Source organism: Cibotium barometz, chromosome 53 (assembly GCF_041138505.1).
Source record: "Cibotium barometz isolate CiBa-2024 chromosome 53, ASM4113850v1, whole genome shotgun sequence".
Classification (NCBI taxonomy): domain Eukaryota; kingdom Viridiplantae; phylum Streptophyta; class Polypodiopsida; order Cyatheales; family Cibotiaceae; genus Cibotium; species Cibotium barometz.
The window spans coordinates 14,144,470-14,163,039 of record NC_141098.1 but is presented as its reverse complement, the minus strand read 5'-3'; the positions used below and the strand labels follow the sequence as shown (position 1 = coordinate 14,163,039).

Below are 18,570 nucleotides of genomic sequence, written 5' to 3'. Positions count from 1 at the left end.
CTCATAAAATAATTAAACCATATAAGGAAAACAACAAGAGAACTAATACTCCCTGTAGACGTTTTCCTGTCTCAGCTCAGCCTATCTTGGCTCCCTGTATACAAGTACAGGCTTGCAACTTGCAGCCATTGTATCTCTCTAGTTTTTTGTCAGAATATAGTCGAGTTGGTACTTAAAATTACGAGAATAGGCCTGGTCTACAACTCCTCATGGGCCGTTTTAATAAATTCAACTGTATGCAAAAATTGACCAACTTTTTGGAGATCTTATCATAAATATGCTATTTTTATCATAAATTTATTTTCTTTATATTTCTCTAATTATTTAGAGATATTCATATACTCTCATCTCTAACTTTGATTTTTATTGAATAAATATAATTAAATTCTCAAGAAAGTTCACTCACATAACAAATTCATCTTCATCTACTATCTTAAGTTGTAAACAAAGAAAAATTTTACTTTATAATAAAAATCTTTTTTTTGTGTATTTATTCTTATAAATACCTTTGTTCTCATCGTCAACAAGTCGCCTATCCTCCCACAAGTCAATTGAACCTTGTGGAGGCATCTCTTCTTCTGAGCATGGAATCCTTGGTTGCTCCCTTCCCATATTAGAGATTCACATGGTGTCTTGAATAGCTTCAAGTTCTTCCTCTGTGTGGGAAGAGTGTTCTTGAATAGCTTCAAATTCTTCCTCTGTGTGGGGAGAGTGTCTTCTTGTTCTTCAAACTTTTTTATGCACATTTCTATAGCCTTAGGTGCACCGATGAAATTGTCGCCTACTGCTTCTGTATCAAGCACTGAAAATTCATCAGTGGCATCTCGATCTAAAAAATATGATGCAACTTGACATCCATCTACAATTAAACTAATACAATAGTCCTCCCTTATATTCAACAGCTTTTGGATATCTATTAGTAGTACAAAACTCTTATTTTTCTTTAGTGGGAAGGATGGTAGGCATGGGAGAAGTATCTCCTTCTCTGAATCCTCTATAGAAACATCCTTTTCTTTTGGAAGAATTAAACTTGCCTTAAAATCTGCAGCATCAAATCCCTGCTCATTATTGCTTCTTGCTCTTTATCCACGACCGTTTCTATATCATGAATTTCTTCTTGATTTTGAATTTCCCCTAGAAATGCTAGAGGCTGGACATTGGAACTCTCAAGACTACTCCTTTCAGCATCTTCAATTCTTGATTCTACATGAAGATAGAAAAGAAAAGCCACATAATGCTGAAGAAGCTTGCATTTCCTACTATGTAATGTGCAATGCTCCATAGTGACCTTCACATGGTTAGGAAGTAGGTCATACTTTTTCTGCAATCTACCCTTTTCTGAAGTTGCTGTGACAACATGCTGAGATGATCAAACCTTACACCTTCAATAAGAGTTCCACTATCATCTGTCAATGTATAGAAAGCTTGCATTTCTTCTTCATATAGTCCTTGAAGTGATCAATCACTGAACACACTTCAAATCTGACATTGAAAGATTCCCTATAGCAATCAAATAAAGTTTCTGCACCTGCAAGCTGTAGGAAGTCAAAGAGTCTCTCTGTTAGTGTTTCTTCTATCTCACAGGATCACCTTCATCACCTGAAGCCATTTCTTTGCAGTTAACAACCCTGGAACAGTGTATCTTAGGAGCACACAATAGAAGTTATCACTAGCTAAGGGTTGTACAACTAAGAAGAAATTATGAGGCTTCGAGACAGTTGGAGGAAGCTAGGTTATCCAACAAGAAATTTTGAGGTCTACAACATAGACTGTAGGTTAGAAAGACAACGTGATACGGGCAATCCACTTTGGTCGGATTGATCTAATCGCGTTGTGTTTCCACTAGGGAAAATCTTCTATGGTTGGGCAATATAAGGGGGTTAGACAGCTCAGGGGGTTGAGGGGGGCAACACAAGGGGCTGAGGTAGCTCAGGGAGCTAGGGTAGCTCAGTGGAAAAAGACAAATCAGGGGCAAAGCATAAGTTGGAAAGACAATACTACGAAGGTAGCAATCCGGTGCCATGAGATCAATGCTATCGTGTTGTCTTTCCCTAGATTGGCAGATGGGGCAATCTCACAAAAATGGGGCAGGTCAAGGGGATGAGGGGTAGGTCAGGGTGATGGGGCAACTCAGCAGGGGGCCAGGCAAAGGGCAAGGGAATCTCAATGGAGGACTACAAGGAAACTCATTAGCATAGGGCAGCTCAGGGGGGGCAAGGCAGGGGAAAGAAAAGCTATGGGCAGCTCAGACGCATAGGGTGCTCGGGCTGCTCGGAGGTAGAATTTTTTTAAAAATTAATAAGCTATTTATAGGCGCGTGATGCCACATGGCAATGGTACGGATGCCACGGGGCCATGCCACACCCATCCACAAGTGCGAAGCCACATGTCGACGTATGGTCACACGTGTGGATACACGTGTACCCGTACAATTTGGTTTTTCGTATGCCATGTGGCATAGTCGAGGTCGTCTATAAATATATTGGCCAGGATAATATTTGTTTTTTACTGTACATGCGTGCATAGGTATCCTTTACCCCAGTTCCTCCTCTTGGTCTTCACCCATACCTGTTGTTCATCCTTACCCGAGATCCAGTGGTGTTCATATTAGCAATAGGATCCCATCTTTACCCCAACTCCAGTGGTGTCTAGCTAAGCTTGTCCCATTCGATAATCTCACAGACCGGAGTCATCGGAATTCAATATACATGTTGTTCTTCCACATAGTCAGAGGTGTGCTTATTCTAATCAAATTCTCAACTTTCATGTCTGTAATTTACATAATTGCTTATTCTAATCAAATTCTCAAGTTTCATATTTGTGATTTACATAATTTGCAAAGAAATCAAGCCCTCTAGGCTTATTTCTACACATGAAGGGTCAATCAAGCTCTAGTGGCATTCCAATAGGCTTCCCATCAGATTGTTCTAAACCATTGTAATAGGGTAAATCAAGCTTTAGGAAATTTGGGTGAAGAGTTTCTTTGCAAGAAGAAAGAAACCCCATGAAATTCTTACTAATCATTATAATAGGGTAACTCAACATCACATGTGTAAGGTAAGGTTTCAAATCTGGCCAAGTTTGCAAGGGAGGGATAGAAATAGCACAACCAGCTCTAGCACGTATATGACTAATGCCAGCTAGTATCCCACCAACGTGGTAGGAAAGACGACACGAATATGAAGATCCGGTGTAGCACACGATACTGCATATCACGCGCTGTCTTTCCATTGTTGCTTATGCCTCCCACACCACTCTCTATGCAATTAAATTGCCATTGCAATGCTTGTTCCTCCCACTAGCCCACACCTATTCCTGCACATGAAGAACCAATCAAAGAAATGGGAGCCACATGTTACTACTATGGTGGCAAAGTAAGAAATTTGGCTGGATATTGGCTTTCCCAAAGGAAGACACCCTAGTGTTGTAACTCAAACTCTAGTGTGTAATTTTTCAAATATAGCCAACTTTACAAGGGAGGATAGGATTTGCAACAACCAGTTTAGGAACGCTTCAAGAAAGACGGCACGATTACGACGATCTGGTAACACGCGATATGGTATATCGTGCCATATTTCCACTTTCTACCAGCCCACATTACTCTCTATCTAATCAAATTGTACAATGCTTGTTTCTCACACCATCCCACACCTGTTTCTAGGCAGTTGAATTGCCTATACAATCCTTTTTTCTTCCACCATCTTGTCTCTATAAATTGCATGTACATATGAATTGTTCTACTTTGCATGTCTAAAGATATAGTATGTACATATCATGTTTTACCATATCTGAATCCAAAATGAAGCAAGTTCTTATATGAGGTCATATTTAATTCTATGTTTGATTGAAAGGCTTAGCTTAGATGGCTAGAACAAAGAAAATAGCAAGGAGGGTTCCAGGGTTGGAAGAGAAAGCAGTAAGTGAAAGCGCTTTGTCAAAGAAACAGCGCGTTGTCAAAGAAAGCATGTCAAAGAAAGCATGTCAAAGAAAGCAGTATAAGTGAAAGCGCGTTGTCAAAGAAAAAGTTGAAAAAGAGAATCAATCAACATGTGAATGTCCTAAAAGAGATAAGGAAAGCCCAGAAACATGTCGAGTTACTCATACCCAAGTTTACCTTCATGAGAGTTGTGAGACAGATTTGTGATGAATGGAATCTTAGGATGAGATGGACTGGCAATGCAATATGTGCCCTTCAAGAGACTACAAAAGATTTCATTATAGACTTTTTTATTGATAGTTACATTTGTTCTGCTCATGCACATAGGGTCACTCTTATGGACAAAGACATGCACACCTATAGGCTAATAAAATACAAATTTGAGAAGCTATTGCATCCTATACCATTGAGTGATCCCACATTCAATATTTAAAATGTCCCACTAACTAGAAAACCTAAGGATGCAGGTATTAAGATGATTGAGGATGTTACCCATGATAGGGATACTAGGATTGTAGATCAAATAATAAAGACTAATAAGGGCAAAGAACAAATGGCTGTTGAGGAAGAAAGGAGGGTTGATGAAGAAAGAATAATGGGAGATGAGTTGATAGACATTGAAGCGAAGAATCTACAAGATTTAAAGAATGTACCAAGATAAAGATTTTGCTAATGGTGCAGAGTATCTTGATATAGTACCTTCAGACATGTATATGCTGTCAAAGAGAAATCGAGAAATAAATGATGTTGTGATCTTGAAATCTCTCAAGTATGTAAGCTGTCTTTTTTGAAAATTTATCTATTGATTTGTTTTTTCAAGATAACTACCTAATTTATCCTCTTATTTGTTTTTTGTAGGCTTCTTTTATCCACCCTACCCCTAGAGGCCTATTTTGCTATTTTTTTGCTAGACCCCATAGTATCTATTTATGTAAGAGAAACAAGCACCAATTTTGCAAGGCTGGAAGAATGGTTGAGAAGATGTGACATTGAAAAGGTGCAATATGTAATTGTACCTTATAATGAAAAGTAAGTATTTTATTTTAAATATGTTTTACTTTGTTTTATATCTTTTTATACATCTCTATCAAATGTTTTTTCTTTTCTCTATTTTGTAGGAGCCATTGGAGTGTAATTATAATTGATATATCAAGAAAAGAAAGACATATTTCTTGAATTTCATGCTTAGTATACGTGGAAAAGCCAAATTGTCAGTTTTTAATTTTAATAGAGATTGTATTTAAGATTCAATGTGTATTAGATTAAATAATTTATGTGGTTTGTTATTTTGCAAGGCAAGGCATGTTATACAAACACATACATTTGGTGGGTGATAGCAGATTAATGTTCGACAATCATGTGAATCTTTCCCGCAGATCTAGCTGGATTCACCACCACCACCACCATCAATCCCACCTATGATGGCAAAGAAGCCATCGAAAAGGAAAGGACCTATGATGTCTTCGTTGAAATTCGGGAAGAACAAAACGATAGATGCGGAGAAGGAAAAGGTTTCTTGGAAGGAAAAAGAGGCCAAGTCAAAGAAAACATCCAAGAAATTGGAGTCCAAGCGACGAAGGAAGAAGAAGAGGCCAAGGCTTCTATGGACACTGACCCTCCAAAGTAGATAGTTTTCTGTTCTCATACATTGTAACCAACCAATTTGTATAGATACGACAATTGTAATAAATATATTGTTTCTCATTTTACATTGGTTATCTTGTCTTAATAATGTTGAATAACTATTTTACAAAATGAATCCACAAGACAAGATATATGGGTGCAAAATTATATTTTGTGAAGAAAACTTCAGGATTACAGGGGGCAAACATTTCATGCAACTAAAAGTATTTTCAGACCTTCTTCCCACCATAATACCATCTAACCTTAAATTTGTAGTCTGATGGTATGGTATCTAATAGAAATTCCAAGGATGTACGCACATCCCTCAATGTCCATTTTGTATTTATAGGTGGCTCTATTGTCATCATCACTCAAGTTGACTGTTAGGTCATATTGTACAAATTTTTCCTCTAAATCCAGGCATCCAAGTCCCTCTACTCTTTTCCCATCGTGTGTACTCTAAACTAATGTACAAGACATGTTGTATGTCATCACCACAGATTCAATGCAAGCATTACATTTTATAAGATCACCCCTATGGAGATGACTTCATTCACTTTTCATTCTGCTCCTACTACTTTATCCAAGTCAGACTTAGATATATGTGTAGATAGCCACATTGCTTTTGTGCCCTTCATGTTTGCTTCTCGAAAATATGCCACAAATACATGAAAAGGTATAAACCATGATAGCCTAACCCTCTTAGAAATCCTTCCTGCTTTCATAGACTTTTGAATACCCAAGACAATCTTGGATTTAAATGCTAATAGAGTACCTTTCTCTAGAAAGTCCCAATCTAATGAATTTAGGCTTGGTATAGCCAAACTCTCTAGTCTTCCATAAGCTTCTAGTCTTGTAGAGGGACAATATACTTAGTGTTGTATAAAAATATATATTTATTAATGAAAAAAGCAGATGGTTGATCGAAAAATAATACTTTCCCAAGATCAGCATGCATGGCTTCGAAAGTCCCGCTGAATGACTCCACAGGTTGCCACTCAATGCTTGTTGATGGACAAACATCTATCACATATACAACACATGTGAATAAGCCATAGAATCATAAAGAACATAAGTAAAATTACGAAAAATATCTTACAAATGAGCTTGCAATGCAGATGCTGGAGTTGAAGGATGCATGTGCATCTCTCTTGTCATGTACACATCTTTGCCTTTTTATCCTATGAGGACCTTTGCATGATGGTTGCATAGTTACCCAATCATTTAATTTAAAGTATATGCCATTCCACACACACACCCTGATCATCTTTAACATTATAAAGAATGTATGATGAAATGGCATTAGGAATGCGCCTCGGGTTAGAATGTTGTCTCGACATTGTTAGATGATGAATAGAGGAGAGGATGATGCAAAAAGACAACTAGAAAGAGGTACGATCATGGTAAATTAGGAAATTTAAATGTATTTAGTCATTTTGGAGGGAAGGTAAATTTTGAATTATTACTTTTTGAAGTACTGACATTTGGCACATGTGAGGACAGTGAAGTTGGAACCCACTAAAGTGATGTTGAAATAGCCGCACTATGTCACATTAAACCCACTAAAATAGCCAAAACTAGTGAAGTTAGTAAAAAGTGGATATGACACCCAATGTCATATTTATAGTTGAATGTCATATTTCTATTGGTCCAAAGCTTAATCCAAATCCGATACAAGCAATTAAAATGTGACTCTTTTTTAACGTTTTTGGGCATAATGTGTAGTCTCTCATTGCCTTTGTTTCTACCCATTTGGTGTAGTAATTAGTGCCCACCACTAGAATGTATTTGTTTTGGTCTTCCATGCTGCTTGTTTGAACGCACCCACAAAGTCTATCCCCCCACTTCTAGAATGGCTCCAAGGGTAGTTGGTGGCATTCTCTCGAAAGCATTTGGTCGCCCTAGCATTTGGCATGTGTCACATTTCCTAGCCTTTGGGGTTGTATGGGGCTATGTGGGGTTGTGTGGCATTTTTGCCGAAAGCATTTGGCTGCCCTAGCCTTTGACATATGTCACATTCCCTTACAAACAAGTGTGCATTATCATTGAGTGTTGTTGGCCACCAACAGTCCTACTTGGAACACTTTCCTTCTTGTGATCTCTTTAAAAAAGTGTCCTCCACTTATCCCTTGGTGTGCTTCTACTAATACAGCTTGTTGCTCATGCTCCAGAGCACATCTTCTCAAGATCTGGTCAATGCCCATCTTGTATAGCTTCCCTGCTATTATCATGAACAACTTACTCCAGAGCGCTAAGCCCAAAATGATCAAAGAGAGCCTTGTATTGCAAAAATTGACATTTTATAAAAAAAATCAATTGCTATACACAATCAATGCATAGTAGTCATATAAATCAATAGAAAAGATATTGTCAATAGACCCCATCAAACATACAAAAAGATATGTCAATAGACCCCATCAATAGAAAAGGTATTGTCAATAGACTCCATCAAACACACAAACAACACACCCAACTTTTTTTGACGAGAAAAATATGAATCCTTTGATTTACGTCTTGTGTGGAAGATTGATTTCTTTCTTTTTGTATTGAAGACACCTTGATGTAGTTCATTCCCACGATGAATTGCTAATGAAAGATTGAGGTGAAGACAATGTTTTGTGAAGAGTAACTTTTTTGGACTTGCGAGGATAACAACGACCAAGTTACATTTATTGCTCTCATGACCAAGTTCACTTGGTCTTATATGTGTGTGAGAAAGACACAAGAGATCCAAGGACTCACAAGCCATCTCGGCGGCCGATAGAGAGGGAACGCAATTGATCAAATGTACTTTGATGGGTCATCCTTCAAGTTTGAGGAGGTTGTGGGAAGGAACGACCGTAAACGAGCATTAAACGTCCCACAATCGAATTGACTTGGCTATGTGCACTTCTCTTCTCTTATTATCTTATTATTATCTTAAGGAAGAGTTTCACAAAACTGCCATATGGCAAGAATTTGGAGGTTCTAGAAGAGGAGAAGGTTTGGGTAGCATTTGATTTGTTCCCAAGTAGTAACGTGGAAAAGTCTTTATGTGTGCACTGTGCCTACTACTTTAACTAGGGGAAGCTACCAGACTTGCTATCGTAAGGGCGAGTGTCATCGTTCTTTGACTCGTTTCAAGTGACAGTTGGACATCCATCCCACTACAAAACCACCAGAATCCAAAGGCCATTATCATCCACTTCATTCTCCACAGCAGCAGTACATAGAAGGGCCAGACTCTGAAAGATTAGAGTAGATGGCCTCTGCCGATAATGATGTTCAGCTTCTGAGCTTCTGGGTCAGCCCCTACGTGATGCGCGTTCAATTGGCCCTTGCTGCGAAGGCCATCGCCTACACCAGCGTCCCCCAAGAGCTTGGCCCCAACAAGAGCTCTCTCCTCCTGCAGTCCAACCCCATCCACAAGAAGGTCCCCGTGCTCCTCCACAAGGGCAAACCCGTCTCCGAATCCCTCATCATCGTAGAGTACCTCGACGAGGCCTTCCCTTCCCCTGACGGCACAGACTTGCTGCCCAAGGACCCCTACGACAAGGCCATGGCTCGTTTCTGGGCAGATTTCTGTGATAAGAAGGTAAACAATCCTTAGCTAGTTCTTCATTGAAATAGTTATGCTTAGTTGGTGGTGCGGTGTTTGTGTGGGGGGTAGGTTTTGGAGGCTGTGTTGAAGCTTATGAGGGTGCCAAGGGAGGAGTTTGGAGCAGCGATAGAGGAGAGCAAGGGTTACTTGAGCAGCTTGGAGGGGGCCTTTGCCGCCAACAAGGAGTTTCCTTACTTTGGGGGCTCGGAGATCGGCTTTGTTGATGTGGTGTTGGGCCCTTTGGTGGTGGTGCTGCCTGCTTTGGAGGCTGTGGCCGGCTTTGAGTGGGATTTTGAGAAGTTGCCCCGCTTGAAGGCTTGGCTGAAGGCCTTCGGGGAGTCCCCTCCCGCAGCGTGCTTGCCAAGCCTCTCAAAGCTCACAGAGGCCGCCAAGGGTTTGAGAAAAAACCGCTTCCCAAACGAATGAAAAACCTTTCCACACGTGGGATCACAGAGAACCCTAAGCCTCACGCCTTCCCAAACGAATAAAAAAACCTTCCGCACGTGTGATCTTAGAGAACCCTAAGCCTCACGCCTTCCCAAACGAATGAAAAACCCTCCCGCACGTGTGATCCCAAGTGTAGTAGATTGTAGTGCCATCCCTGAGCAACATGTCTTCTTTCATCTTTTCAATGCGAATTTCCAGTCTAGTAAAGTGCAGTCTTTATTTGCTTTTAAAGAATATATATAAACTATTTCTACTGAGGCTTGGTTAATGTGATAATGAGTTTATTGACAAGTGTTGCCATCGTCTGGGTTTAATTACCGGAGGTGGTCAGCATGGGAAAGCCCTCTAAAGAAAGGATACTATATGGCATACATAAGGTTTTGATTATTGATCTTTGATAAAACCCCCCATGAATAGCAAGAAATCCTCTCCTTTCACGCGGCATCTTTTACTTCTCTCTCTCTCTCTCTCTCTCTCTCTCTCTCTCTCTCTTCCACGCATGGAAGTAAGAGGAAATTGTGGTGTTGCATACATAATCAATTGACATTTAAAGTTCCTTAATCTTAAGCGTTAAAGGCACCCTTAATCTTAAACGTTAAAGGCAATAAACATGTATGGGTCCAACCTGAAATGCACAAGAGGCCCCCCCTTTTCACAACAATTTGCCACATTTCTCGGAGTTGTTATACCAATCTAGATCATGATCACCTTTTTGTGGAAAAAGGATGACATAGCAACCTTCAGATTAGAGGGAGTTGTCACTTTGGAAGATAGCCTCTAGCCCACATGTGTCATGCCATGTGGCATTCTTATCTCTTACCACCTTACACTCCATGTGGCAATCTATGTGGCCCACACCTTTCCCATTCTCCTATTTTGTCTTGATCCTCTTTTGTCTGGATTCTATGCAACCTTTCTTCTCTTTGATACTCCCAATGTCTAATTGTCCTTTGTGTACCCTTAGTTCTTACCTCAATTATAAAACGTCCTTCATGAGGTTTTATAGCCCTTATCTTGGCTACTGTAGCTCATCAATGTTTGCATGCTCTTCTTTTTTTTTTTGAACAAAAATAGTTATATATTTATAAACAATTGGCCTTTTACAAAAAAATATCTTTTTACAACATCACCACATCCCTAGTATTCCCAGTTTCTATCGAGAAGGTCACATATCAAGTCCCAACTCTCATCCTCCCAAACAAATGAAGACTCTCCCCCAGGAAAAGTGAAAGCCCAATTGCATACAAGCAATCAATAGAATTTCATAAGCAAAGCCCTTTAGAGTTTGTTCTTCAAAGTAGTTCCCTTTGGTCTAGATCTTTACCACAACAGGTCTTCTTCCCATAGGGTTTTCGATTAGTGCCATAAATATGTCCATTGGTTGTTTCTCCTTTAGGTACCACCTTTGGGTCTTGGGCCCATATTTGGGATTTTTAGCCCTCACATCCTTCCAAGTATGTTTAAGGGTGCTTTCATAGGTTTCTTTTAGGAAACCAAAGGTGCAAAACCAACATGATAGCTTTCAAAGTTTTCCACACAACTTGCCCATCTTCCATGAGTAATTTAACCAGCACCACTCTTTTCTAGTGTGCTCAAGCAGGGCCTCCATCCTTAGCACAAAATCGCTTACCCCTTGCATGGAAAATCTTGCACCGCTTCATGTTCTTTGCCAAATTGCAAAGAACCATGGGATCCATATATCCCATAAACTAGCAACCCTTCCAAAATTAAGCATTTTCCTATGCCCGAACCAAACTTTATGAGAAAAAATTAGAAAAAACCAAACTTATATTGATGTATAATCCTTCTTGGTAGCTCTTTGTTGATAATGTAGACTTCTGAAATCTTCATATTGTTGAAATCTCCATTGTGGACCCCATGAGCAACTTTAAGTGACCTCCAATCTTTAAATGAAGGCATAATCTTATACTAATTTCTCTCCCTAATGATAGTGAGAGAAGGCATAATGTTATAATAATTCTCTCCCTAATGATAATGAGTGTGCCATAATTTCTTCTCTATACACAAACCCTATGATAAACCAACACACTTAAATAAACACACACCAATCTAGGCTTAGCTAAACCTATGCTCTGATACTATAACAGGAATGTGGAATCATGGTAAGCCTAGTCATCACATGATTAGCATATGCTAAGGATGCTCATAGTAATCAAGGAAATCCATAATGATAATTAGCACACTAATGCAAGGTAGACAAGACATGCACACTAATGCAAGGTAGACAAGACATGCACACTCAACATAATCTCTATTGCAATGTGTTGTAAACCATACAATGAGGTGTTCACACCACAAAGGACACTTGAAAAGACTCTTGACTAACTCCGAAATATTAAAAAAAAACTCCCTCGGAGTGATGGTGGAGTTGTAAGCATAACCTTTCTGTAAATTCTGCAAGGTATACTTTTGTTGTAGTTCTTCAATTGTTTATCATTCTTGAGGGTTGAGGTATGACCCTAGCTTCTCTAATTCTTGTTAATTATGTGAGAATTGGTTAATTACTCATTAATTAAGTTTAATTGAGAATATAATAAAGGTTATGCTAGAGATTATTGATTCATTACTTCAAGTTTAATTGGGAGTATGCTAGAGATCATTGATTCATTGATTTAAGTTTAATTGAGAGCATTTTAGTGATCATTGATTGAGAGCATTTTAGTGATCATTGATTTAAGTTTAATTGAGAGCATTTTAGTGATCATTGATTTAAGTTTAATTGAGATCATTGATTCATTGATTTAAGTTTAATTGAGAGCATTTTAGTGATCATTGATTGCAAGCATATTAGAGAGTATAGTGGAGATTAAGATAAGAATTATGATAGAGTATATGTTAAGAATTATGATAGAGATTATGATAGGGATTATATTAATGAGAGATTCTTGTGAAGCGATTTACGAGATGATGTAGACACTCGTGCTCTAATATTTCAAAAGAAGGATTAAGATTGCTAACCTAGACTAATAACCTCAAGAAATTAATGGACTATAGGTATCATCTTGTAAATAAATTGTGGATGTATATATAAATGTGTAATCAAGTATACACATTCAATAGGATGTGACTTTCTCATAAGAAATAAGTAGAATTTGACTCATGGAAATAGAAGTAAAGTTAAGGGTACATGTAGCTTGACCATAGTAAGAATTCTAGAATAGGATTAAATTCTAGAGAAAAGAATTGGGAAGAGGATGGATTCAAGAGAGAGAATCATGCATAGATAAAAAGAAGAGACTCTTAGTGCTCATTAAATAAAAGAACAAGAAGTAAATGGTAAAGATAAAGATCAATTGAAAATTAAGAATGACCAATGATTAAAGAAGGTTGAGAGAAGGCTCAAGAAACCATGAAGAGCTATGTGCCACGGAACTCTTATGGTGGATAAGTGTAAAGAGAGATGATATGGTTGAGTACCATGGAAATAGACTCAAATAAGTGAGATCCAAGATGAATGATTGGTATGTGCAAAAGGATACATGACTATGTGCTCAATTGGATTCAATGGCTATATGCTTGAGAAGAATTCTATGTCTACATGTTTGCTTTTCTACCTGTTTCGAAAAGGCTATTTTCATGCATTTTTCGGCACTATTTGCACGGCACTCCACTCAAAGGTTGGATTAATGGCGATCTACGAGATAGTGACCCCTCCCGTAGGGTTAGGGGTGAGCTCTTGGAATTGTTTAAGGAGAAGGACGATGAAGCGATCCATGGGTAGGACGAGAGGGTGTGACCTACTACAGAATGGCTCATTACTCTCGCCTCATGAGGTGCTCGGGCGCCCGGGTCCAAGGATCCTAGGCAATTTTAGGAGGGAGATATGTGAATCTACTTTGAGGTAGATCTAGGATGAGCCTAGTTCTATTAGGATCAGAAAAATAAACATGGTATATTCTGGGGTATTCCTAGGGGAGGAAAGGCTCCTACAATCCTAGTTATATTAGTACTGGAGATATCATTTTATGAGGAATGTGTTGCTTAGAGGCCTATGTCGCCTGGAATGATGGTGTGAGATGCACCTAATAATGGTCAATAGAGTGAGCCGCTCTTTGAATGGTCGATGCACTGGACACTAGCATTTTCATCCCGCATAGTTTTTTAGTAATTGATGTGTACATAAACTAAACAAAGGATTGTTTTTAAAAGATGTCGTTTTCCAATGTTTGTTAGAGGTGTATGTGAGTAATGGAGACGAGTGTGTGCATAATCACCGGCTTCGTTGGCCTAGTGGTTGGGCAGGGTGGACCTGAGTGGACCTGAGTTGCGGGTGCTTTCTTAAAATTTGAGACCAAAAATTGTTTGAAAAACATAGATAATCAAGCATGGAAATTTTAGATTTCTAGAAATGGTAGAATCTAAAGTGAAAAAAGTCTGCTCTATAATCGAGGGATAGGATGTTGGAAGGTCTCACTGTGAGCCATCGATATGACTTCTATTGTGAGAGTTATACAAGGACACATCATTGGAGGGAGGAATTGCATGCTATTTCCTAGTGCAAAGCTATTTCAAACCAGTAAAGAGAGAGAAACTATTGGAGAGCTAGCATTGGCACAGTGTCGTAATAAGCGAGGTCCCAAGTGAGTTGCATGGTGGGCTACCCTCTTTCTTATATAAGAAGGCTAAGGGAAGGATAGAAAGAATACAAGCTACTTCAACCACAAAAGCAAGAAGACTCAAACTCAATTGTGAGAATGGGATTGGAAACTCCCTCACAAGTCCCCCCCCCCGTGGGGCCCTTCCTTCCCGGGGTCCACCCCTCTTAGAGTTTGTAGAGAGGAAAATGGCTTGCTCCCCCATGATGTGCATTATTGGGGTTGCCCTTGCCTGTGGTATTTATATCCCCCATGGTCCCTTTTGTGATGAGAGGGTTGGTCCAAGTGAAGGTCGATCAAGGCATGTTCTTTTCCTTGCCTTTGGCAGACATTCTTGGAGCACATGCAACAAAAGAGGGGCTTGATGTTGGAGGGCCTTAGGAAGCTTCCTTAGGGCCACTTGCCCCATTGATCCTCAGAGAAGGTAAGGACTTGGCACCAAGACTGGAGTTTTAGGCAGACAACATAATGAGGAAAGTGAAAGATGGTGGAGGTCTTAGTGAAGGAAATGGTATTTTTGAAGAATACTTTGGGAGAGAGGATGGTATGGGAGGCATAAGAGACTTTGGAGAGGATGGTGGAGAAGGTGGATGTGGGAATCTCGTTGTTGAGAAAGATGTTGTGTTGGAGGAGATTGAGTTGGAAGGTCGTGGGAGGCCAAAGGGTGGTTGGGAAGGGATGGCAAGGTTTGATAGGTTGATACCATCCATAAGACTATCGACATTTTGCTCTGTCTTCATAGGATGGGGTCTAGCTTTTATCTCTGTAATGGTCTATTTAAGCTGGGTGATGGTTTGGTTCTTAGCTTCAATGGATCTCCAAAAATTGTGGCATTGCTCGGACATATGGTTTGTCGATGTTTTTACCTATTGCAAGCTATGGTTTTGGCCCTCTGGGGGAGTGTAGTGGAAATTGTGCTCCAGCTACCCTTGGTCCCTTGACTTCCATGGGTAGGACCTCCAGCTCGTGTTGTGCAGTAGCTCGACAAGTGCTAGAGACAAGAGATCCTAGAGTCGGCCCTCAAGGGCCTACACTTGCAACCTCAAGGGCCTACACTTGCAACCTCAAGGGCCTACTCTTGCAACCTCATTGAGGGTGATGGGGCGATGTTCTTCTGAGTCTCCAGTTGGGCAATGTTGGCATTACTAGAGGGAGTGCTTGTGTTGGGATGCATCCGTCTGCTCCTTTTATTTAGCCGTATATGCAGTTATGTGCCCGGTAAGTTTTAGGAGCAGCAAGATAGTTTGGAAGGAATCCCTGAGAGTGGAGGAGCGCATGTGATAAGCTTTCAATAGAGGTGAGATGTTCTTCTTGTATCGAGACTGGTGGGTTATTTCTCTTGAAAACTAACCACCCACCTGACCGCTCATTGGCACTACCTAGTACTTTCACAGGGAGATGATAGGGACGGATTGGTGGGAGAGAAGACTGATCTGTGCAGTGCCACTTATGCCAACTATTACTGCTTGCTATGTTTTGGCAAAGGCCTCAAGGGGTAGAGGTCTCTCAATCGACCTTTGCTTCTTGGGTTGAGGAGAGTCAACCAGGAAGGGATCGATTGGGGTTTCCTTGTTTTGCTAAGGAGAGTCCCACTCGTCGAGATGGCTACACTTTGGTAGCTATTGGGTTCGGGGAACTCTTCCCAGCCTACAACATAGTAGAGTACCCTGGTGGTGAGAACCATGGCTGCTTCAAACTTGTTGGTCGGGTTTACACAAATCCTATAGAGTTCAGGGTGGAATTGCTTAGCCCAACTCACTAGGCCAGTAGACCTTGCTTGAGGTGGGAAAGAAGGGAGAGTTTGCACTTACTGTACCTGTCACATCGAGCTACCATGGCCGAGGACGTGGGTTAGGTAAGAAGGTGAGGTCCAATAATGTCCTCCCATTCGACACCCTCTTTGTTGACTGGGTCCCTACTAATGATGTCCTTCACCATGGCTTATACTCCGTTCAAGGCTCTGTAGCTTAGACCAGATGTGCAAGGCTTCATGGACCACATTGACCGTGTGAGGACTAAGGTCAAGTCAGTGCCTATAGCATTAGGGACTATGCTAGCATTGAGGTGGCTATCATAGGTGGCTATCATAGGAGGATATGAATCTAAAGAAGGTGCTGAGGTTTGGGTCCCAAGATAGAAGAGTTTCTAGCCCATCCAGTCCAAGTCTGTGTAGGTGCTCCATGACTTCTAGCCTGTTGGCAATCTAGTAGCACTCTTGGGTGTGGTAGCTGAGCTTGTGCTCCACCTTCTTGTCAGAGTGGATGCAATTGTGAAATCATGTGGCTTCCCCTAGCAGCTCCACTCCAATGGGGAGATGTTGGTGGCAGCTACCTCATATTCCAAGAGCTTGGCAACCTTTGTGGTCTTCCACTTATTGGTGGGTGTGAGGAGGATAGTATCTGAAGAGGTCTCAGAGGCCCTTGCTCATCCATGATGATAGTGGAGCAAGGCGAGTGTTGGGAGGTGGGGAGGATTCTAGATACATTTTGCAAGAGTTTGGCTAGCTAGAGAGTGAATAGTAGAAAATGAGAGGAGGGCTCCCTATATTTATAGTTTTTGCTTGGGAATGTATGTATGTATGTTGGTACTTATGTTCACAGGCCATTCTTGGGAATGTGCATACATAGAAATGGCATATGCACGTCCATAGCTCTGAATGTCCATGCTGAGTTGTGAATGTAGAAACATGCATGTGTAGAAAATGTGAACGTACATGCACAGATGATAACATGCATGCGTAGATGTGAACGTACATGCATAGATGATAACATGCATGCGTAGATGTGTACGTGCATACATATCTTATACAGGTTTTTATTTGAAGTGCCTTAGTTAGTCGTGTTCTGATTACTTGCAAATTAGGGCGATGGGTCATACTATGGACCACGGTTTCACCCACCATGGCCCCCCCATCCTGAGATGTACCTAGAAGGCCAATGATTAGAGAACCATTTTACATAATAGTATTAGTTGTCTTGCAAATTCTCCTTCACAAGTCTCCATCCCTCTGCTTTCTTTTGTTTTTTCTTTCTTCTTTGCCCCATCTCAACTGGTTTCCTTGATTCTTTTTCTGCTTTCTTCAACATTTTTCATTAGTTGTGTAGAGTGTTGGCAAGGGTGAGGTGCATGTTTTGGGCCCACTTAGTGAGGCTTGAGAGGGATGTCAATTTGCAGTAGGGAAGTGGGTGGTTTAGGGCCTTCAACTGCATCATAGGCACATTAGAGTTTGAGGTAGAAGGACTATCCTATTCATGGTATGTTTGGAGATGATGGTTATGGGACTCCATGAAGTGGTCATTTTAGCCTTACCCTTTACTAGGCCTACACAATGGAGTTTTTGTGGTGTTGGTAGCCTTAAGTTGCCATTACCATCTCTCCTTGGTTTTTTTGTTTGTGAGACTGAAGAGGTAGGGGGAATCAATGGTGTGACTATAGGGACTTGAATATGTCTATTACCTTCATAATATTCTTGGGCTACTCGAAGAGTGCCAAGTATACCCACCATGTTTGGGTAGCACATTTTTGTCGGGGTTGTCTTGTTTGTTGACGGGTTGTCTTAATTGTTGATTGCATTGCTTTGGGCACCTATGGTTATTTTTGTCCAAGCGTAGTATCCTTGGGCTTCCAAAATCCATTTTGACAAACCATGTTTTGGGTCTAGGTTTGGGGTTCGGTGTTTTGCTATGTGGTTCAGTCGGTTGCATGGATTTGACTGGTGTATGCTGGGTTACCTAGATTTTACTTTGCCCTTCATAGTAACCTTGGAGTATTACTTTTGGTACCCACAACTTGTCACCCTTATCATGGAAACATTGGGGGTGCTAGGGGCTATTGGGTGGCACCAATGGTTTTGATTCTACAAGGTTAGAAATATTAGTAATACGGGTGTTAGTTGGGTTAGTTTTTGGAGAGGAGGCCACTTATGTTAGGGCCTACTCTCGACGGTGAAAGTTGATCCTACTTAGTCAAAGATTTTAATGTAGATTGGTCACTTACCCCTATAATCAAGTATATAATAAGCCTCTTTTTAAGCAGCATGGCTAGAGTGTGGGGGAACCTATGGACGTTCGATAGGTTGGAGCATTTCTTTGATGGGAGAATGGTTTTCTAGTGTTAAAGTTTGACAAGAAATGGCTCCTCATATGTCATTAGGATAGTTACAAGGTAGCAATTCACAAGTCCCAATCTATGTGACATCGCGGACTGTGCCCCATCCATCCATGTCTAAGGAGAACTTCTTCACATGCATGATATCTATAGGCATAGCATAGAACTTCTCTTCCAAGGGGTTATTTCCAATGTGAAACATAGCAGTGAACAATCCTATACATGAGGTTTTGAATTCATTTACTCTTTCCACTCTTTGT

The 18,570-nt window shown here is 40.4% G+C and overlaps 1 protein-coding gene across 1 annotated transcript; it reads left to right on the top strand.

The window, feature by feature from the left end:
* The first annotated feature begins 8,729 nt into the window (after positions 1-8,729).
* Positions 8,730-9,841, top strand: LOC147608324 (putative glutathione S-transferase GSTU6). Its single transcript, XM_086789400.1, has 2 exons — positions 8,730-9,134; positions 9,210-9,841. The coding sequence occupies exons 1-2, from the start codon at positions 8,802-8,804 to the stop codon at positions 9,564-9,566; spliced, it is 690 nt and encodes a 229-aa protein (XP_086645526.1). The 5' UTR covers positions 8,730-8,801; the 3' UTR covers positions 9,567-9,841.
* The last annotated feature ends 8,729 nt before the right edge of the window (positions 9,842-18,570 follow it).